Source organism: Anoplophora glabripennis, unplaced genomic scaffold, assembly GCF_000390285.2.
Source record: "Anoplophora glabripennis isolate ALB-LARVAE unplaced genomic scaffold, Agla_2.0 scaffold89, whole genome shotgun sequence".
Classification (NCBI taxonomy): Eukaryota; Metazoa; Arthropoda; class Insecta; order Coleoptera; family Cerambycidae; genus Anoplophora; species Anoplophora glabripennis.
In genome coordinates, this window is record NW_019416262.1 from 599054 (window position 1) to 624250 (window position 25197).

Sequence of the window (25197 nt, forward strand, 5' to 3'; positions counted from 1 at the left end):
TCAAATGATTTTATTATTTAAAAACACAAATTAATTTTATTAATAATTAATACAGGCAAAAGCATTTGAATTTGCCGATATAAAATAGGTGCGATAAAATTCTATTTACATATATTTCTTTCCTTGCAAAAGTTTTTGTCCGTTTTTATCACGCCGCGATACCGGTCGCATTGTGCGAGGTCAGGTTTTACAGTGGACCAGTTTCCAGTGTCGTGCAGAAGTGTATTTTTAAATCAATTTCGAACTGACCTTTTTGATTTTTTCTTTACAAAATTGTATTTGTAAGGGTCCCCTGTACAACCAGAATTTTTTTTGGATAAGTTCTGAATCACCCTGTATAATCGACATAAGCATTTAAGGAAAACTCATTTCTTTATTTTTAAAAATGTTGTGTTTGTAAAATTTCCTGCACCTCTTTTTTCTATAGTAGATAGTTTTCCATTTGTACACATATTTCTTTCATAAGGTCCATAATTTTAACAAGCCATTGTTATTTGTGTTATTTGTTACTGAAATATTTATTTCGATTAATAAAACGATTTATTACTATAAAAAATATATTTTTTATAACGAAATACATTGTTTCTTGTTATTTAAATAACAAGTTAATTCATAAATTTCACTACATGTATAAATTGCAGTACACGAATACTACGATGGAGTACACGATTTGTTATATCTGAGTACTCTCCACATTATTGATTTTTGTTCATGTTGTATCATATCGAGAGAGATTAATGCGTACGATAACCAGTAATTTCGTAATTGCATTTTCTACTATATTCATACACGCATGTTGTATATTAAGTTTATAATGTCTCAATTATTCATTATAAACTTCGATCGATATTAAATACATAACTTGACATTTATTTATTTATTAGCATGTACTGAAACTGATTTATTTATAAAAAATTGAGAGGTTCATGTTCACAAATATAGTTACACACAGGCGTCCTAGTACAAATGTGTTACTTTGAAATAATTATCGGAGAATTCGATTTAAAAAAGAGTTCGATGTATTTAGTTACAAACAAAAGGAAATTATTATTTTCTCATTTTCTGATTTGTTTCGACTGTTACCTACAACAAAAGTTTTCATATTTTAACTTTCACGACCTATTTTATAAAAAAAAACTTTATATAAATAGTGGTGGAGTAACTTTTTGAAGTTTCAGAGCAGCAATTCAATTCAATTTTCAATTTCAATTTTCTGATCTCATTCAAAACCAAACAATTTTAAAACAAATTGCTGGCGCTAGTGATTCAATTCAAATTAGTATGCAGTTTTTCCTGAGTTCTTATATTCGCATTATACAGGGTGTTAATGATACGTTTTGCCAAATTTTAATGGCGTATTCTACCGATGAAAATAATCCAGTTCCCCTACTCCCGCAATAACTACGCCTCTGGAGTGTATTTCGGAATAAGTTATCCATGAAAAAATAGTCCCTACTAAAAAATTGTCATCCCCCTTTTATCACTAAATATTTTTTCCCAGTGAAGTTACAGGAAAAATCATATAAATATTTGAAACTTTTAACACCCTGTATCTCCGTAGAGAAGCGTTCTATCAAAAATTTTTATACGACAAATGCTGATTATTTTCATCGGGAGAATACGCCATTAAAGTTTGGCAACACTTATCATTAACACCCTGTATGCAATAGGGAAAAGTGGGAAAATGACTATGAGAAAATGTAGGTACATATTTTTATGTTTCATAATCTCACAGAAGCTTTATTAGAAAGGAACTTCTATCTATCTTTAAAACGTGAACTTCATCATTATACAGGGTATTTATTAAGTACTTGTACAAACTTTAAAAGGTGAATCTTTGACTAATTTTAATTGCGATATAACAGACTTAGACCATTTACAAGACTAGGACTAAACTACTTCTACAAATAAGTTATTAATATACAATAACTGTTGAAACAAAACAAAACAAAATTTTGACGCTCTGCATCTCAAGAACCAAGCGTTTCGAACCCATGTTCATATGAACTTTTTATCTTAAAATTAGTCGAAGATTCACCCTTTAAAGTTTGCACAAATACTTAATAAACACCTTGTATACTCACTCATATTGTCAATAGTTTCTTGACATAATTATCTTCAATGACACTTTTTCTCTTAAAATTAAATCACCCATCACCTATTTCGGTTTGATGGTATTAGATTGTCCTGTATAAATATGAAAATCAAAATATTTAATCCTACCTGAAAGTCGTTTGCTGTCTCTAGCATGGCCAATTTCTCTATCGCAGACGGTTTCGAGGGCACACAGTTCTCCGAGAATGGCGTCGAGGTCCACATCCTGGGAGTCCTCCAGGTTCGCCATAGAAAAACGATAACTATCTATTCTGGGAGCCGTAATCTCCGAGTTTAACGGCCTCAGGTGAGCCGTAGAGTTGAGCTGGTCCAGCCCCTGAAAACAAGAAAATAGGTTATTGAAATATACGCTCAAATAATTTGGTTACATGGAATCCATTCTTGAATTAATAATAAATTAGTAAAAGCTTTTATTGAGAGTGTACAAAAAATAAATATTACTTTTAATCTACCAAAGTGATAAAAGAACTTGATGTTTGCAATTTCCACGAACATAAATAATTACAATTTGTACCAAATGTGAATTTGATGTCATGTTTCGTTTCTGAGGATGTACTAAAAATCTTTAAAATGTAAAATTAACGCCCTGTTTGTTTTGTAAAATACATTTCTGATCCTATGTCGATAGTATTTTTTTATTAATCATCTATTACACGATTCAAGGCTGCTTTGCAGATTAGATTTGGGATAGCCTGTATGCCAACACATCCGTTTGTACAAATGTCTCTGCAGATGATATTGCCATAAGTCAAAAGTGGGACATATGTACATAGATTATATATTTTTAAATTGATTATTCACCTAAAATGAACAAAAGTCAACGAGAAAAATAAAACAAAATCGCTCAGGAGTTCTACAAAACGATACTTAATTTAAATTAAATTATTATCAATGATATAATTTGATACAATGAAAGCTGTATCAGGAAGTTACACAATTTCTGGTGGTGGCAGATTTGGAAATAAAGAAAGAAATATGAGAACCACAAACTGATCCCAACAATTTGAAACAGGCAAAACCTTTTAAATCTTTTGAGTAACTACATGAAAATATTAAAATTATTTCTAGCAAAACTGGTTACGCTCTGTATGCTACAGAGTGTTTCGAAATTAATTGGGCCAACTTAAAATTTAATGTTCGAAATATTACTAAATACAATAAACCGAACATAACTAGAACTACCAATTTTGCAAAAAATTGATAAAATTGTTTTTATCGCGCTTTTAAAAATAATTTGCTTTGATGTTATCAATAGTTTGAAAACGGCATCCTTTCAGTCATGGTTTTAATTTCCGAAATAAGAAAAAATCGCAAGGAGCCAGGTCTGGCGAGTAAGGAGGTGTCAGGGGAGGACAGTAATCTGATATTTAACACAAAACTGACGATTTGACTAAGCTGAGTGTGCGGGCGCATTGTCATGGTGCAAGAAGCAAGAGTTGTCTCGCCACAACTCTGTTCTCTTTTTTCTGATTTTTTCGCGTAACCGTTGTAAAACGCCTTGATAGTATACAGGATGTCCCAGTGTCAGCATACAAAAATTTACCAGGGGGTAGACCAGATCAAAATAAGATTAAAATGCTTATAAAATATTTTTATGTGATGCACTCTCACTGGCTTACAGGGTGTTGTTTAGAAAAAAATAATAACAACTTTCCGCAATAACTCAAAAACCGTTTCAGTGATTTAAATAGTTTTTGCGTGAAGTGTACATCTATTAAAGGTCGTTAAAACTACATAGTGCTTATTTCGGCCTAGGCCAACTTGTCCTCAAGGTTATATCTTCATAATTTTTGGATATCCTAGTTTTATGTAATTTGATTAAGTTTTCCTGAATCTGCAATCGATTCTGAGCAAAAAATGTGCTCTTGTTTCATACCTCAAAAATAAACCGTTTTCGAGTAAATTGGTAAACTATCGCCTGCATTAATTCGTAGAAAAATGTATGTAAAGATTGTATTTGTTATTTAGTAGGTACCTGTCATTATAAAAAACAAAGTTGTTTACAAGCGTACATGTCAAAATTAATTATGGTACTTGAAGTTACGAGAAATTAAGTTTACAAAACAACAAGATATTAAGTATTATCAAATTTTCCAACAACGGATATGCCGATATGATATTTGTCTACGATTTCTGTCATAGAAATTCATTGGTGGCCTCACGATAGTATCTACGCAGGTTTCCAAACAGAAGGCAACCTTGACAGGATGTATTCCATCGAGTTTTCCAAAGAGTCCGTGAGACCAGGAGTGTTAAAATGGGAAATACCAGAATAAGAGGTAATTTGGAAGATGCAAGCATTTTAGAAGAAAATGTAATAGCTGCTGTTGTTGATGATCCTTCCACCACTATCCGAAGAATATCAACACAAGTAGGTATTCCATGAAGCAGCGTCTGGAGAATTTTAAACCGAGAAGAACTGCACCCATACCACCTACATAAAGTACAAACTTTGCATCCTGGTGATTCCGAAAAAAGGATACAATTTTGCAGGTAGTTCTTAGAAAACATCGATAATGATGAAAATTTCCATCGAAAGATATTGTGGAGCGATGAAACTATCTTTACGGGAAATGCTATAAATAATTTAAAAAATGTTCATGTTTGATCCATTGAAAATGAGCATATGATATGATCCTTCGCGTTTCAAAGAAGGGGAATCTTCAACGGAGTCATTCTGCCTCCTCAAATTGTTGTAGGCCGTTTGAATTCAGAGAGCTACGCGGATTTTTTAGAAAATATTGTTGATGGCATACTAGATGACGTTCCCTCAGCTTTATGAAATCAAATGTACTACCAATAAGATGGAGCACCTACTCGTAACGGAAGATAGGTATCTGCGTGGCTCGTTTTATATTTTCCAGATTGGGAAAAAGGACCTATTATGTGGTCTATCAGGTTCCTTGACCTCAACCCGTTTGATTTTTTTACTGGGGTCATATGAAGCAACTGGTGTATGCCAAACCCAGTAACACGAGAGTCGATTTACTTAAAAAAATTAATAAAAAGGGTTTACAATTTCTTGGTCAAACGACGTCGGTCATGCATTGAAGTAAATGGACAGCATTTCGAGCATTTATTGATATAATTGTTTTCTATTTTTATTTTTAATATTGTCATAATATTAAATAATTCACAGAAATCTTGTTTATTTTCTTCATATTCATTGAGCCGCAGCTACATGGGAACTGTACCTTAACGGTAAAGAACTTTGTTATTTATAATGGTAGGTACCTACTAGATAACAAGAAATAAAATCTTTACATGCATTTTTTTACGAATTAATGCATTCGATACTTTAGACCTAATTTACTCGGAAACGGTTTATTTTGAGCTATGAAACAAGAGTCCATTTTTTGTTCAGAATCGATTGCAGATTCAGGAAAACGTAATCAAATTACATAAAACTAGGATATGCAAAAGTTATGAAGACATAACCTTGAGGACAAGTTGGCCTAGGCTGCCCCTGGCCTCAAATCGAAATAAACACCATGTGATGACCTTTAATAGATGTACACTTCAACCAAAAATTACTTAAATCCCTGAACGGGTTTTTGAGTTATTGCGGAAAGTTGTTATTATACTTTATAAGAATTTTAACCTTCTTTTGGTCTGGTCTAATTCGTGGTAAATTTTTGTACGCTGACACTGGGACACCCTGTTGTTTCACCATAAGGCAAGAATTTAAAATGCACAATTCCATTGAAGTCACACAAAAAAACATCACTTTGACATTGCATCGACACTGACTTCCTAGGACATGGAGAACCTTCGTCAATCCATTGTGATGTTTTAACTTTTGTCTTAATGTCGTAGCCGTCAATCCAGCTTTCTCTCCCATTATGATCCTCGAATGAATGTTTCATCGTTCAAGGAGTTGCCAAAAAATCAAACTAGAAACAAATTTTACTGCCACTATAATATGCATGTTCAATTTTCCAGTCAAAATTTCATGGCATGACCCAATTGAGGTGCTAATATTTTCTGCAATTTATCTGACAGTCAATCGACGATTTGCACGCACCAGATCTTTGACTTTCTGAATGTGGGAGTAATCAGTTGAAGCCGAAGGCCTACGTGGTCGGGGAAGGATTACCTTCAATTGAGTGACGACCACTTTTATATCGTGGAAACCATTCGTAACATTGCGTATCACCCAATGCATCATCTCTATAAGATTGCTTCAAAAGTTGAAACGTTTCCGTGAAAGTTTTCCCCAGTTTCACGCAAAAATTTACATTGCATCATTGTTCTATGAATTCATACATTTGTGGTTACAGAGGTCATGCGCAGTGCAACCAACCGTATATCACTAAATAACTCCATTAACGCGTAGTTCAAAAAGTTTGGTTATTTTCTAAACATACCTCATACACTGTGGTTACGCTATTAATAATAATGACGACAATAAAGTCATAATTATACCTACGTTTAATGAAAGATAGTGCGATAATAATTAACGGTATTAGGCGCTAGTGTGGCCCCAGCATTAGGGAATTCTCGATATCAAATTTTACTTTTCCTGAAACACCGTATCCACGTTTATGTTTAAAATTTTTAATTCGGGCTTAACATCCTTTAGATGAAAAGGTATTATTTGAAAATAAAAAAAATCTATTGTTGATTAATCCCAAATACTAGACTTGATTATTAAAATTATGGATTAGTTTAAAAAGTGTCAGTGAATTAGGACTATAAGAAACAGATAATTCAGTTTTTTAAGACAAAGTATCTATTACCTGTAAAATAAATCAACCAAATTATTAGATTTAGTTCAGTTAAAGTAAAATATTACTGTACCTTGATAACGAACAGTTTCTTCAGATTACAATAAAGTGGCAGAAAATTGCAAGTAATATTTATTACAAAACGGTTATTTACCATTTGCTATATATAGAATTCTCCATAATTAGAATCGCGCTTTCTATATCAGACGCGTTGTTGTCACTAAAGTAATGAGAAGGCAATTTACCTCAGATAAGTTTCACCATTTACAAGCAAAATTTTAAAACATGACTATGTGGAACACCCAACCGCAGATATAAGACTAATAGCCGTAGTGTAAGTAATGTAGGTTAAGGGTGTTTGCGTTGTTACGGAAATAGGTCACTTTTCCTCATGTTTGCACGCAAATTACCTGAACACTTAAATAAATATATTGGAGTGGGCATTTTTATGTGGAAGTCCTGTTTCAGGAATTTCAGTATACGAATTAGTCTTACGGAGAACCAGTTATTTTGCGGGGCTCATCCTCATCCAGATTCTAGCCCTTCATTTGCGAATAAGTGGTATAGTCCTCTGAATCTAGAACGGCAAAATTTCAGGGCCATATCTCAGAAAAATATTTGAGATAATTTTCTTTTAAATCACTAATAATAAAAAAAATTGCAAAAAATGGATCATTGAATGTGTTCTTAGTGACATCTACATTTTAAATAAAAAATAAGCTTCATGACTGATTAATCCAATCATTGAAATGTTTTAAGCAATGGTTATTTCGATCTGAAGAAGCTTTGGTTACATTTGTTACAGATAATTATGAGTATTCCTCAAAAAGTTGAGTTTCTTCTTAAAAGAAGTCGAGTATGACAAACGAGTCGCGAAGGACATTTGTCTGAAATCCTCTTTCATATTTAATGACAATGTCTACCATTTAAAAACATGTAAAAAAAATTTTAATTAATAAAATCTCTTTTCTTTATATGAAATTCTGTGTTTCTATAGGGATATATCAAACCATGAAAAAAGTATTTTTAGGGGCACTTTTCATCCAAATTTTATTTTGTTCGAATTCTATTAACAAACATATTATTTGTTTTGTTGTCATTTATATTTTTTAGCATTGACATATTTTAAAGTTTTAACCGAGTGATCACTTCCTTAATAACACTCTTGTGTATTACGAGGCATCTGACCTAGATTAATTACTGTTATTAATGAAAACAATATTGAGGTTGGTTTATTTTTAAATTAGGATAGATTAATATACATCACACACAACGTTACTACATGTAAAAGTTCACATACGGCAACGAATTATCTGATTTATTTGTACTTTAACACTTCTCAAAAATTCCATAAATAAATAAAATTCACTGTAAATTAATTTTCTGAGTGTTATTACTGTTCTATCGTATGTAGTTATTTTTATGTGGTATTTTGTCGGTATTTTTTCTCACAGTACTACACAAAAATAAATTTTAAATATATAACCCCTAGAATCAAAGATTAGTTTAGTGGTAGTCTAGTTAAATATTTTTAAAGATCTAATTTTATAATGAACACAAAAAATTACTTTTGAAGTAGTGTTAAACATGAGGTTTATTACCTCTTATATTTGAAAATTTGCACCAGACACATTTTTAGTTTCAATTTAGATTTAATACTTGGAAAAATTTTATACAGGGATAGTAAAAAATGGAACGGATATTAGTGAAAAAATGCAAAAGACAAATATTTGTAAATAAGGCAAATTAACTAGCATTTCCTGAATTGCAAATTTTCAATTCTGAACAAATATACAACGAAAATACCATTAAGGATTGCAAATTCCAACCCTTTTTGAACGCCCGAGATGATTAAAAACATCGGTGTAGTAAAGCTTTTGATAAGAGAAAGTACTTAACACCTCAAATTACATTCTTCTATGTTTCAACTGTGAGAAAATAAAAAAAATATTTTAATTTACTATTAAAGAGGTGCTGGTTAGTAAAAAATAAATCAGTCCAATGAAATCTAACTGCGTATTCCAGCAGAGAAGAAAAAATTGCCTCAAAAATGTTTTTTTTTAATTTTCATGTACCGCTTCAAATAAACGTGGAACAAGACCAAACAAAAATCTGGAAAATTTATATTATACATTTTTAAATCTTCATAACATTTCTTGTTCGTCTACAGAAAATAATTCTTCAATAAATCAGCATTTTTTATCATATACAGTGTAGGAAAGTACCGATGGTCTATCAGAAGTTACGTGAGAGCGATAAAGTAGGCCATAGAAATCCATGTGATAGACAAGGATGGCTATAATGAAGGCGTCTAATAGTCAACTCCCATGTCGCCCTTCCACAAATAAGAAGTGGATCTGATTTGTGGAAGGGCGAAATGGGCGTTGACTATTAGACGCCTTCATTATAACCATCCTTGTCTATCACATGGATTTCTATGGCTTACTTTATCGCTCTCACGTAACTTGTGATAGACCATCGGTATTTTCCTACATTGTATATCTCCATCTTTGTGATTGAAACTCTGTAATGTTTAGCAAACCTAAGGTAAACTTCATTCTCATATATTGTATGACATACAATCGATTATTGATTAGATTTTCAGTGCTTAAGACAATAAGCTGATGTATTTGTTAGCTTACCAGACACATAGATACACTCTTTCCTTTTAAAATCCTATCGTCACATGAAAAAATGCAACGCCTATAAAGCTGCCTTAGCACATCTAGCAGCTTGATTCTCCAGAACGTTTCAATTCAAACGAAAAAAAACCTTGAAATTATGGCCAAAATATGTCATTTGGCATGTCACAAATTGCTCATAGAGTAATATTCTAAAATGCAATTCAAATAAAAGAAAATAAATCATATAGCACGCAAATTAATGACGGGTGCATTTATTATTGCTCCAATCTAGAAGAAAGAGCCGAAAAATCTCGCGTCCCAAATAATATAACGGCGCGTATGGTAAATTCACGTTGATTTTTTTCCTAGAAAAAAGGTGCCGTAACATAACGGTAAATAACATCACAAAAAACGTTATAATAGAATGTAAACAGATGTGGGTTCCCCTAGAGAGGTAAACACCATCTTCACGTAAAAAATGTGCCAAGTTAAGATTTTGAAGGTGGAAATACTTGCTACAATGTTTTTGTATGGTACATACTATGAGCACACGAGGCGAATTATTCATTGTTTTTTTTGTCGACAAAGTCTGAAAATAATAACTAGAGTCGCAAACAGAATGAAATATTGAATGATTTTGTATACCTAAAATAAATTGCCGATATTTGGTTAAAAAAAAATCTCATATTACAAACCATGTTAACAATAAATTACACATTCTGAATACACACAACGTCACATTTCACATTTCTATTTAGATTTACATCTGTGCTCACCGCCATTACGACCGTCTTTTCCTTTAACACTAGGCGACGTCAGTATCGTCATATTACGGCCGCTATATTACTGAACCGCTTTCCTAGCAAATCAAACCCGAGTTAAGGGTGGTGTATGAGCAGTCATTGTTCTGAGGATAAGCAAAAAAGTTGTGAGTTTTTAACTCACGTTGGTTGTCTATTAAGTGATTCTAAACATGTTTTACAAACATTTTAACAAGAAATGTCGGGCAATATGGATATTAATCCCTTGCTCTTAGTAGGTGTGCCAGCACTTCGTGTTAAAGGACGAATAAGTACTAGTCATGTAGAGCAGTGAATACATTTAATGAACTGTCAAAAGCGTAATTTAAAACTAGACAGAAGGGCTATTGAATTCAGAAAAGCCAGTAGGGCCAGTAACCTAGGTGAAGCGAGGGCCGCACCCAGACTTTTGTTTTAGGCAGTTAGGCTCTGCACGCTATCTACGGAGGTGTTCCGGACAAAAATACAATAACCATATATCTGAGCAAGTAAATGAGATAAATCTAACGTTTTCAGTCAACGAACTTTACTGTAGTAAATAGCGTAGTTCATTAAGAACCAGAATTAACTTTTTTATGAATGATTCGATAGGTATAGATAGTTTTGTTGTAACCATGAAGAGTACGAAATACTCCGTTTTGAAATAACATGAAATAACAATGAACAACATGATGAATAACAATTAAATACCATGAAATAACATACTTTGAAGACTTGTGGTAACACGTTGTACCTAGAATATACCCACGTTAGATTTCTTTGAAAGTACATATTTGAAAAAAGGCATAAATCCATATTTTGGAAACATGGTATGGCTTGGTGTAAATATGGAGTATGTGGGGTTAATAGAACCCGAACTATAAAATAAAATCGCTTATTCCCTGCTACAGGCTGGTGTAAGAGCGGGATAAGGTGATGTCACTTATTCTGTTCTTGCACAACTTGCGCGCTTGATATTTGTTCTGCAAGCAAGAAGTAGGTATGTGTCTAATAATATTGTATAGTAATTACGAAGAATTTTTTGAATCGTTACTATCCACTTTTTCTATTGAGTACAAATTTAAATAAATAGCAACGTATTCACATGTATATACAATTAGCTCTATAATTAACAATATCTAGTTCAAAATGACAAACAGTTTGGAACAATGAAAATATTATCGTCATGAAGATGCATAGACTACCAATAGCGCTTTTTTGTTTAAATGTGGCCATTACTATAATTTTTTCACTCAACACAATGACATTGATGATAAGCATTTACAAAAATTCGAGACTATTATAGTTTCGAAAAATTATGCAGTGTTGCCAGATTTATTAAAAATATTGAAATATTGATTTTTGAAATTTTTTCTTATTTATATATTGAAAAACCAAAAAAATGCTCTATTTGTTCAGCTTGAAATTCAATATGGGGGCCATAAGAAAAAGAAAGTTGATGATGGTTTCTCGCAACCGAAACGTCGCAATAACAATCTAAATATAGTGTGAAATTCCTCGAAAAATCTAGGTAACTGTTATGTGTACCTAATTGTCAAGGAAAAATAATTTATTTTTTGCTTGTAAACCATTAAACGTACGAAAAAAAGGGAAGAGTAAAAAAAGTTTCTAAATAAAATATAGTATTAATAGCTATTTTTCTTGTTGGAATTGGCTAACGTAGAAAAAAGTTGTGAGAGAAATAAAACCAAGAGATTTCTTTCATTCAAAGATTACCAGAAGAAACTAGAAAAAAAGACTACCAAAAAATACCATTCAACTAAAATTACTTTCTAAGCACCTCCTTAAAATATTTGCACATTATTATGAAACACCCTGTATATTAGAATGTACAGCCACTAAGAACGAAAATACCTCAAAAACTATTAGCGTTACAAAAAAAATTAAGTATATGAATTTTTTGTTCAAAACATAGTTTTAAGAACAATGTAACCAAATGAGAAGTAAAAGTTGAAAACAATTTCTAACAATGTCAATTTTTTTGAATCGAGTGAACGTTTTCGTGGTGCCTTTGACATTTAAAAATTTCTGCGGCGAAGATTTTTTTTGGACTTTTGATTATTTTGAATAAAAATCCTCATATTACTTTTTTTATGAAATTAATAAAATACGTAGTCATTTAGGCTTTTCAGCCTCGAATACCTTTATCCGTCTGAAAATAGGATATAGACTTCCCCTATGTTTATTCTTTTGTTTTTAAATTTTGTGATTTTAATGGGTCCTCTAAATTTTTTTTTCCATATCAGAATTTCTTTAACTACTTTAAAAGCCACTAATTTTTTACATTTCTACCGACAATTTTGAGAATTTATTGTCCTCCAATCTGTTTCTTTGGAATTCGGAACTCATTAATTTTTTAAGTTTTAACAGGTTCAAAGAAAATGAGGACGAGTGGATAAAAACGAACTTTCTGACACATGGTCTTGCTTTAGTTTAATCTACGAGCAAAGGCATCGGAAGATTATAGAACCACCTTATTCAATAGGGAAGTGGTCATCATGATGAAAAGTGACCAATCAATCAACGTGTGTCACTGGCATGTCAAGGACAAATTTAAAAAATAGGTCAGTTAGGGAATTATCAGATGTGCATCTTATTCCTTTAATTTTGCTCAACATCATTTTTTTCTACTCTCTGTTCTACTATAAATCAGATATAATCAAAGATCAAGATATTGCCAAAACTTTGATTACATAAAGCAAAAACATTAATATAACAAGCAAATTAATTTTCTGTTACAATTGCGATTTATTTTACTCTAAGTGTAACACTTGCATAAACTGAATCAAATCAAATGTAATTAGTGGCTCTATAATATGCATCACTGTGTTAAAAATAAACAAATCAATACTAGCAGACTAGCAAAAAATTCGATCGCAAAAACTAGTACAATCAATAAATGATTCGTTTCAAGTGTTAAATGCTATTACGTTCAATTAATACATTTATAAAAAAATATATAAAATATTTAAATAAATAGTTACATCAACTAAAATAGTTCCTTACAATAATAAATAAATAAATAAAAGTAATACTAGTCAGTTATAAAATGAGTATTGGTTTATATACCTACAAAACAGACATTGAAATGTATCAAAGGTCTGTTGCTAATATACCTAAGATAAAAAAATCAGATTTTAACTTAATTTTGATCCAGATAGTTTTATGACAATATTTTAAAAGTTAAGTTAACAAAATTGAGGTGAAAAATTTAAATATCATTACTTTTGTTAAAAAATATGTTTATCTGGAATTTGAGTTGACCGACCTGAAAATTTTTACTGAAATAAAATATTTTCCACTTTCAAGAAAAAAAATATTGTAAGTTTTTTTTATTTTCACTCTTCATTAGAATTTCAAATCGCATATTCTTTCTCTTCTACTTCATTATTATTTATCTCTACGACAGTATCACTTGCTAATTAGCGTAACTTAACTACTATGAAAATGATTTACCTATCTAGCTTATTTTTTCTTTTTTTCTTATTTCCCCTGCATTGCCTCAGACACTCACAAAACTTTTTGTATTAGAAAGTGAAAATAATTAGTTTTAAAGAAAACTGTATTTTGAATCAAATGCAAATATTTCAATGAGATTTTAAATGTGATAGATACGAATCCTACATTTTAAATTACCTAAACCAGAAAACGCAAGAGAGTCAATAATGTAAGATTTTTAGAGCCATCTACAGGGTGTTAGAAGTTTAACTGCCTTAATTTTAACTAACGATAAAATACGTCACAAACAAAAAAACCCATATGACATGGGCCCTAAACTCAACATTTCCGAAAAAAAAAAATTATCAATATATCCAACTTGATATACAAAAGTTCAATTAATTAAGGAATATTGATATAACTGCGTGCACAGGATACCATAAAATACAATGTTTATAAATTTTTTTGAACTTCTTTATGCTTAATTTTAAAAAATAATTAGCGTTGTAATAAATGTAAAATTCGATAAAATTCATATCGAGCAATGTGACAACGGCGCGGCCATTAACACGAAGTACATTACATTTTAAATTTTACATTTTTACATTTTTATTGATTCGTGTTATTACACAGTGTTTACACATGTCAGAAAAGAAACATTGATATTTTCAAATTACAACATATTTACAATTACAGATACTAAGCTGTCCAGTAACATGCAATTCAATTGGTGTTGGTATCTGGAATTAGACCGTGGAGTGTTTTTTGCGTACCACTATTTGCTTTTCTTGAGGTGTCTTCCAGCGAGTGCGCGAAAATTGGATTCGAAGGTGTCGTGCGTGCATCGAAAATGGTGGTGGGCATTTTGAGCATATGTTTGTTTTGTACTTGCGTAAAAATTACTGAATTTTGCTTTTTGGTAAGTCCCTAAATTATTTTTAATACGTATGATTATTTGGACGACGCGATTCTTTGGGTACTTTAATTACTATTTTTCATATTCATAATTTGATTAAAAAATTCGAAGTTCCTGTTTTAAGAGATTCATAATTACCAAAATTCGAGTTAAAAGTTAAGCACAACACTACGTACTATAAAATCGTTACATTTTATTTTATTTATTTAAAAACTGGAAAACAATTGTCTTGAAATTTACTAAATGTTTCACAATAATAATTGTTTACATTTTTTCCGTAGGACAAGTCTGCCGCGTGCATACGTGGTGTGCATCAGCTATATAGCGTTGTTGTCACGTTGTGATGAAACTCCCTGTAATTATACAACATTTTTGTTCATTTATGATTACTCTATCTCATGCTGAAGTTATGCCAGTCATACTTCTTACACCCTGTATATTGTAAGAGCTAAAGTTTTGAATCGAGCTGGTCATTTATATTTAAAATAAAAATTTTATTAATTTATTTGCGAGTATTTATTTATGTATTGCTAGTAGTTATTTATTTATGGTATTATTGGAGTTTAATAATCCCTTAATCGATCAAAATGATCAATCCGTCAAGTAGTAGTCAAACTTATTTTAATATAAAAAAAGTTAGTGACATACAGATATATTCTTGAAATGTCTCTTCATTACAGATTGCGAAAAAATTATGGTTAGGCAAGCGTAAGTTTATAAAAATAACCCTTTGACTGGACTTTGAAATATTTAAGTTTTTGGAGACTTGGAAAGAATTAAAAAAAAACATTAAGGACAGCAGATTGAAAAAGAAAATAAAACTTCCAACAAAAAGTTCATAATTTGTTTATAAACTCCATTGCCTCTAATTAAGAAGTTACTCTTTAACCAATACATTTTTTCAGTTATATTTCTCCTTACCCTTACTCTTTGAAATAACCAATCAAGTGTTGTGCAGTGTTTTATATAGGGGACATTTTTTTATGATATATTTTTTCATTAATAAAACCAATCAGGTGATTATTTTTATCTGTCAGAATCGACAAAATAAAAATAGCGTTACTTCGTAAAAAACAAAACTAAGAAAAAACACGATGAAATGTGAAAATTGTAATTTTAATTCTCGAATTTCAATGTTAAAATTTAATTTGGAATAATAGTTGAATGTTTTGTTTCCAGAGTCCATTTAGTAAAAGTGAATAACTTGACATTTCCGCTAAAACAAAAACCACTGCTCTAATTTGACGAGCCTTATCTCTACGATAACCCCGAGATCCACATGATGCGATTCGGAAACGAGCACACGGTATAGTACATGAATTAATATTACAGGCCTTATAGGTAATTTCAGATGTGAATGAAATATGCGGAATATTCCGTGACTCAACATAAACAACGTTGATTTGATGCAGGCTGTGTATTAAAACAGTTACTCGTCCCTTAATAGACGGTCACGTGTTTCATTCCCCGTAGTTTACGGGTGTGGTGGTGTGGTGGTGTGGCATTGTCAAACCGTCATTTGTTTGATAGAAGTAATTTCGACTGGACACCTGGCTCACGAACCAACCATAATTTTGGCTACCATACATCACAAGGGCTCTTTATAAGCGAGACTAAGGGTGTGTTTAAAAACTTAAGAGACTACTTCCCTTTCAGAGCAATTATGTTTTATTACGACGTAGCGAGCGTTCAAGGTCTATTTTAGATTCATTCCATGTTAAATATTTATCTGTCGGGTATACTGCATCACTTTTCGAAGCTATTAGTTATTTTATTAAAAAATAGGTGTACTGAAACTGTAGCGGATACACATTTGTTTTATTTTTATTTTTTAAAGGTACGATGGAAATATGCTTCAATTTCTATAAAAATATCAGCATTAATTATTACAAATATGCAACAATATCTAATTTTTTCGTTCAGTATCGGCCCTTATGAGAAGCGATTACCAAAGTTTTTCAAATAGAACCATGGGAATCTCATAAATAGTAAGAGGTACAAAGCTGCCAGATTAAAAAAAAGTTGAGCAAGAATAAGTGCTCTTAAATAATACCTTTAGTATTCTAGCAAGTTTCATAGTTAGAGAAACTTTTATAAACATCACCTTTTACTGCTGCTAGCGCGTTTATTATATGAACTATTAGTGTAAATTTTTAAAAATAAAAGTTNAGATTAAAAAAAAGTTGAGCAAGAATAAGTGCTCTTAAATAATACCTTTAGTATTCTAGCAAGTTTCATAGTTAGAGAAACTTTTATAAACATCACCTTTTACTGCTGCTAGCGCGTTTATTATATGAACTATTAGTGTAAATTTTTAAAAATAAAAGTTTAATTCTTTCTTTAATTGCCTCTAAAAAATTGGGAACAAAGATGCGTAGGTGATTTTTTTTTAAATTACCGTAAAAATAAACTCTAATGCAAAAAGAGCGAATTCCCGAGCGACTTTTATCTGACCCTGGGAAAATTTATTTATAACGCTCTTTTGAACATACTACTTATTAGTTGTAGTTTAACTTAATTTCTTTTTGAAATTTTTCTTTTTCGATACGTTTCTTTAGATCGATTAGAACCTATATTTACGATATTAAATTCTAATATTAACGTTTTGTAACTAAACATTTAGTTGCAAAAAAAAACTAACGAAATTATTGGAAACATTGTTAATACAAATACTTTAGAGCAACAATTTCAAGGTCAATCGAATTTGGTCATTGTCCATAAATTTCATCAACATCCATTACTTTTTGCAATAATAATACGCAATTTTCGAAAACTGATTTTTCCGCGTTCGGCCTATATGTATTTTACAGTTAATAAATTGAGGAAATATAACTTTATGTACCTACTTTAAATTGTAGGTAATTTAATTGTCTACAACATAAAGGGCGGTAAAAAAAGTGAAAAAACACGTAATTTTACCACTTATTTGCAATTTGCCAAGTCGAGTTAGTTTTTTGATATTACACAGTCATAAAGTGCAATAAAATGTTTGCTACATAATAATTTTTTTAATATATATGTCACTACACAAAATGGATTTACAGTAAACTGTAGTACTATTTCATTTATAACATTCAGGAATATTTAGGACGTACTAATGGCCCTTGATTAGATATAAAATATAATGGCGCGTTGACCGCAAAAACTTAATGATAAAATATACGCAGCTTTGCGAGAGGGCATATTATGGGAGAAAGAGATATGAGGATACAGCCCAAATTGCCAATTTTATATTTCATATAGGATTAGACAAATATTTATAGATTTAATGGCGCACAGATTGCGACGTACCAACAACACANAAAACTTAATGATAAAATATACGCAGCTTTGCGAGAGGGCATATTATGGGAGAAAGAGATATGAGGATACAGCCCAAATTGCCAATTTTATATTTCATATAGGATTAGACAAATATTTATAGATTTAATGGCGCACAGATTGCGACGTACCAACAACACAATAAAAATTAACTTAATTATAATTCTGCGAAGAAATATTCGTTTGTTTTTAATGTTGAAAAAATGATTCACTAAAGATTTAGCACAGACAAAATAGCTATCGCCACGCTATATTTTATGTGGTTTTAGTTACTATATTTTATTTTTGCTTTGTTACGTTATCTAGGATGTGTAGGATAATTTTTTCAACTGTTTTAAAAACCGCCGGAATAAAACTTGTCTGTTTTCTATTGTTTTCTAATACGAAAGAGGAAAACGAGAATATTTTTAAACTATACTGATAGGTACATAAATGCAATTTTAAATAACTTAATTCGCGTACATAATATTGCGGGAAAAAATAAGAAAATAGTTACCTATTAATATAAATTTACACATTCCATCAAAATTCTACAAATTTTTAGTTAAATATTAAGTTGAGCTAATAAATATCACACCCATAAACATCTGTAATTTGTTCATTTCACATAAAAGTATGATTATCTTTTAATATTACGAACATCGAACATGCTAAATAGTGTCCAAATAATGAATGATTACAAGCATATGTAAATGAACGATAACATGGCATTTATGATAAAGCAATCAAATTAGTATTAATTATTTCCGTTACGTCTACTAGATTAGATAAAAAGATGCGTTACAGTCCTGATTTATAGGTGTAGACCATTTCCATAAATAAATAACATTGAAGATTAAATATATCTTTACTCAATGTGTCTTAAGACAACAATAATTAAATTTTTTGTGTTAATTATTGAATAATCATTTTAGCAATTTGGAATCTAAAAACCTAAATATTAAAAAATATAAAAGCAAATATACCAACAACTGTTACATTTTTTAATAAATAAATAAATAAATAAATGCAAGACAAGTAAATCTTTATAGAAAATGTACACGGACAATTTGTGTTTATTAACACGACGTTATTCTAAATCCCGTATAAAAAAACTATTAATACAATTGTATTCAAATAATTACAAAACTGGCATCTAAAAATAGGTATTATAGTAAGCCTAGGGTTTGCAATTTTGAGCAAATTGTAGTTTTCGCAATATGCCAATTTAATAAAAAATTTTTGAACTTCATTTGAATTCTACTGAATTTAATAACCTGTACCTACAATCGAGACAGTATATATTGTTTGATAAAAAATGAGAATCACCTGGCGTACAAGTAATGTCGAAAAAAATTATAGTTTAGTATTAGTTTGTGGTACTTTTGTAACCGTTAACGCAAATCCCGTTTTTTTTTAATTGGATAAAAAATGGCGGAGTTGCGGCGCCTTTTAGAAAACTATATAACTGAAATAAATTTGAAAATCTTGCAAGGATGTCATTTTTGTTTATATTTTTCAAATTATTTAACAAATTTTAAAATAAAATAATGGTTAATGTATGCCTTGTAAGAGTTAAATTTAACAATTAACGTTACATAAATTGTAAAGACAAAGCCGTTTAACAATTAAGCTTGTACGTTATTAATTTTTCTATTTTTGTACAGGAATTTTAATTGCATTAATTTTTATTCTCTAGTTAAAAAATTGCATGTTTATGTATATTTCTAGTAATAAACCTACATAGCCACATTTTCTTTTTTGCATTTATGATGGTAATAAACCATTCAACAGGACAGTACCCTTAAAATAATTAAACTATGTAAAAACATATTTCCTTTACATCACAACTTACGACATGAATTAATAATCTTCGGATTAAAACCTAGAATTTAAGACCACTTATACATAGATCGCAAATGAAAACATATTTCATTAGTTTTTATAAACATACAAATAGATATTCTGTCCTAGGTGTCATGTAATTTTACCTTACTTCCGAACTTCCAATTTTTAAACATAGTCCGGCCTGCATGTCAAACTACTTAGTGTAAATATGTAACAGTTTGTCAAGCTAACCTTAGCTGTTTAGTCCTTACAAAGTAATCACAGACAACCGTGTGTTTTGTTTTCGACAATGTAGTCCTTAAATCACATCATCGCAACAGATCGGGTGAAATTCCATCAATATCCTGGATGAATTTATGAACGGAATAGAATTAGCTGCAACTTGCACACAAACTACGGCAAAATTGAAGCAAATCGAAACGGGAAACCGGTAAAACGGCATGGACGGAGCGGTACAAATCGACGAGATGCTTCCGTGTATGACGTCACACTGCCCGGGATCCTTCCGCAGCCGCCTACAATCCTGATCGTGTCAGGACGAGACCTGCTCGGAACGATTCGAGTTAAGAGGGTTAAAAAAATGCCAGACGTCCTCAAAATGTTGCAGCGCTGGAAGTTATCCGTTGGCCCGGTGCAGATGAATAAATGGCATTAAATTTGATAGACGTCATTAAGCCTGAATTAAAATATCGGTGGGACTAGGACCAATAAATATTGACCTGCGCAGGCTGCTTAGTTTGGTTAAAAATTACTGATTTAGTCATACGATTGGCTATAGCTGGCATTGAGACTAGATGTAATACGATTAATGAATTACAAAAGGGTTTTCAAATTTTGGACGACAAAAAGAAAATACTGATACACGATTCCAGCTTAACTTGTTTGAGAAATATTTTGTTCTTTTAAATCGACTTTTTGCAGATAGATTTTTTGCGGCGGTACGTTCAAGATCGGATGCTGAACACAATGTTTAATCAAGAATAATTTCTATAAGCATATCAACTTTACAAATTTTAAACAATCTTTTCGCGAATTTTATGCTCTTTCTTATTTCCACTAACTGACTATAGTTATTTTCACTAAATTTGGAGACTAAAAAAATTGCAAAGAAGCATAATCCGCTTTAAGTTTTAATAATAATTATCGGTGGCCGTCTCAATTTTTTTAAAGTTAAATCTACTTTTAAAGTCTAACCTTGTTCAATTTTCATTAATTCCGAGAAATTGGATTAATAAAATATTAATGGATAATAAAGATAATCCCATTCAAGAAATATTGATAAAATAATTATATATCTCCAAATCTTAGGGAAAATAACAATCTATCTTAATAAATGTGAAAGAGAATATAAATAGGATCACTAAATACAGGGCATTCTATTTAAAAAACGAACAGAAAAAATTATTTTGAAATTTGTAAATTTGGCACGTCTGTAGAAAACACTGTATAAAAAAATTACGTTTCACATATCGAATATTTAAAAATTGCTACAAATCTTAGTAGTCTCCTGCCGACTCCTGTAGAGCGATATTTTCTGGAAAGTTTTCTAAATAATCTGGCAACATCGCAATAGACTGAGAAACTGTTTGACATCATACGCAGAATTTTGCGCTAACCATTTTATCGCCGCATTTACATACCTTTACATTTGAAAAAAATTATTCTAAAATACAAATACAAATTTTTGAACAATAATGAAATTCTAATTTACACATTCTTTTAATCAGTTTTTGTTTTATTATTTTATCGAAGAATTACACTAAAAATTTGTTATTTATTTGTGACACAATTTTCGGTTTTTTTTTCATTATATTTTGGGTATTTTGCAACATATGAAAAAATTAATGAAATTGCGTCGAAAGGATCAATTTAGGGTTATTTTTATTTTTACAAAAATAATTTTGCCTAACCAAAAATCTTACACTGCAGAAAGCAGAGAAATACAAAATACAGATCACTATTATATTACGCACTTAGGTACAATTAGAAGTTGTTAATGTTTCGAAAATCTGTTGTTTTCATCTTTTGAAATTATAATGGCTCTTCGTTATTTAAAAAAAAATGTTCCTTCTATTTTTATTCTATTGTATTTGAACATTTTTTTCGTATCGAACCATAACTACACTTTGCTATGCTATAATAAAGGACCACTTTGTAAAATGTAAAATAAAAAAATTAATCAGTGGAATTGAAAGGAAATGAGAGAGAATTATAAAAAAACTATAATTTCCAAACTAAATTTGTGTTTATTAAAATTTTTTCACAATTCAAGAGTAAAGGTCCAAAATTTATGAGAATCATCGTTAAAGAAAAACTATGAAAATATCTTCATATATTTGTCGATTTTCCAAAAATTTGTTAAATCCATTGAAATAACCGACGTCATTTCGTTCATTTAACGACGATGTGCTAATACTTTATGTAATTTGATTTTGTTTGCTGTGTTTTAAACTGAATATGACGTGCTTCTTTTAAAAAAGAATACACAAACCTTTCCGCCTATTTTCAGGAATCCCTGGTTTAGAACGAAGATTAATGTGAAGCTCTCGTCCCCCTGTTTCATTTCTGTGAAACATGTTTAAAAAATATTGTAGGTGTATATTTGCATTAAATGAATAAACAAGAGATAAATATGCTGAATTTAAATAAGTCCGTTTTAATTAATTTAATTTAAACATTATAGAATCTTACATTACATTGAGAATATTAAGCTAATTTAAATTCATTCTAAAAATATTTATAACTTCCCCTCAAATAAATTGTTAATAATATATTGTGCCAAATACTTTTATTTCTGATATTTTTTCTATTTTTTTCCTAATTGTAATTCTTCTCTGATTAGTAATTACTCCCTTGAATAGGAGTAAATATGTGTATAAATAAATAAATAAATCCGATACCAAATATTTAGGTATATGAAGAAATAAGACCCAAGTTGGCAGAATGCCCAAAATTCCTCAAACAATAGGAATAACTTGCACTTTTTTCAATTTTATAAAACAATTAAAAACTCGAACTAATTACATTGCAAAATGAATTGATCCAGAAAATTAAATAAGTATGTACTATATAATATATCTATATGTTTATAAAAAAGAAAAAAGTTTTCCATAAAATGCGGTAATAAAGAAACTTAATGATTTTAGTATATTTCAATCAAAAGCAAGGTTTCAGTCAAAGAGCACATAACTTCCTCTAAACAGTAGACCAAGAATTAGACACACGTCTCTTTTTGTTGAAAGAAATTAGGTAGAACAATTGGCTTAACTTAATAACAATTTAGTACCAATTTACTTTTTATTAAAATATTTCTAGTGTTCTAAATCTAATGATAACCTACTGTGAAACCATAAATTCAATTATAGTAGTTTTTATAATTATTACACTAAATTGCAAGATATCGTAGCTTTATGCAAGCTGTTTGTTTTTATATTATTAAGACATATTTAATAATAAAAAAATCCCAAACAAATCAATTTATATTTCATTGTAATTGACCCTTTTTCCATATAAACCAAATCGGCCTGGACAACCCTGTGCAAAACTACTATTTTATCGACATAAACGCTTACAAGGTCGGAGGAAGCAGAAATGACAAAGAAGACAAATGAGAGAAAATGGCAACTCTAATCCCTAACCCTTAACCACAAATGGTTCATTCTCCTTTATTATAGCCATCGTTCTGTTAGCGGATAATTTACATTCAACTTTCGTTTGAGAATATCCACAGATGAATGTGTTTAATCGAATTATACCACTATGCCGAACTTGAAAGTGCCATTGGATCAATATCAAACTGAAACATTATAACTAGCTGGTGAAGGGTTTGGGAGAAATCATTGCTGAAGATCGACTATAAATTTCTGCTGTCTGTGAAGGTATACCTACTTCTGAAATAAATGAAATATATTTTACTACAATAATAGATAACTACATACAGAGTACCTTAAATATTGGTATAGTTTCTAATGGTTTTGCAAAACCTCAACATGTGTTAAGTTATCTCCAAAACCATTTTTGAAATTAAAAACTGTTTTCAAATTTAGTACAATTATTACTAGCAACAAAGTGCATCTATGAAAAATATTCATAAAACATAATATTTATACTTCACCTGAAAAATCAACATGTAAATTCATTCTATTAAATATAGAAACCAATATTTATTGTTATATTTATAAATAATAATTATATGTATTTATTATGCCTTTTTCATTAATTTTTAATTAAAACATTTGGAACAGTATCTAGTTTAAAGCTCATAATGATCGACATTAGCAGCTTCAAATTTTTGAGTTTGTCAAATATAATAAGAATTTCTTCCATGGGACATACCGTTTCTGAAAATTACAAAAAAAAAAGAGAGACAAGACATTTTTCCTGAAACTATTTCCGAGCGCTTTATGAAGATTGAAAGTGAGACACAATTTAAGATCACTAATTCTAAAACTACCAAAGATATAAACTTTAAATTTGGTATATCTCATTTTTGTAGAAGAAAATTATCGATAAATCCAATTAACCTTTTCAATTTCTACCACAGATCTCTCCTAATTCCGACGCCACTGGGTAAATTTTGATATGAAAGTAGCTACTAACAGGGAACTGCACTTAAAGTGAAGATTGTACATACGATGTTTTTTTAGTGATCAAAAACTTAATGTCAAGTCGTTGAAGGAATCGTTTTAGGGTTTGTTCGCTTTGACGACAGGAATCAATCCGGTATACGGCGTTCAAATTAACGCCTTAGTTTCAAAAGAATGCTCTTCACTCCTCACAAACTAGATCTATTAGAAGGGTCAAAGGACCCCTTTACATAGTGTGTTAACAAATTTGATAAATCTTGTCAATTTATAACTATTATACCGTCACTTATTATACACCTAACTTCACCCAAGGCAGAGGTTTGTGATAAATGTGCCGGATATAACGGTTATTGCTCCGTAATTCATCCTATGTTATGTATATACTCGTACATACTGCTACCGGAAATAAGAAGATCCTTCCTTTGAATCAAAGGGAGCTTCGTAGAATATTAATACGTAAATACATGGCAAGGTGTGATACCTTAGCCCAATTCACTGCTTTATTATACAGGGTGTTAGAAGTTTGACTGCCTTAATTTCAACAGACGATAGAATACATTAAAATAAACAAAAAAACCTTATATGATATGGGTCCTAAACTCAACCATTTCTGAGAAAAAAATTATCAAAATCTCCAACTTGATGTACAAAAGTTCGATTAATAAAGGAATATTGACATAACTGCGTGCATATAATACATAAAATACAATGTTTATCACTTTTTTGAAGTTCTTTATCCTTAATTCTAAAAAATAATTAGCGTTGTAATAAATTTTAAATTCGATAAAATTCGAGCAATATGACAACGGCGCGGCGGATAACATGAGGTACTAAGCTGTCCAG

At 30.5% G+C, this 25197-nt stretch overlaps 1 protein-coding gene across 6 annotated transcripts in view; it reads right to left on the reverse strand.

Moving 5' to 3' along the window:
• Positions 1 to 25197, reverse strand: part of LOC108903675 (amyloid beta A4 precursor protein-binding family B member 1-interacting protein) — a 540243-nt gene that overhangs the window by 17368 nt on the left and 497678 nt on the right. For 4 of the 6 annotated variants that reach the window (XM_018705927.2, XM_023457317.1, XM_018705925.2 and 1 more), the window contains one exon: positions 2224 to 2431. In XM_018705927.2, coding sequence (XP_018561443.1) covers positions 2224 to 2344 — 121 coding nt within the window. In that variant the 5' untranslated portion in view covers positions 2345 to 2431. Of the gene's footprint in view, positions 1 to 2223; positions 2432 to 5785; positions 6190 to 25197 lie in introns of those variants that run through there. The other 2 variants (XM_018705924.2, XM_018705928.2) reach the window with 2 other exon arrangements.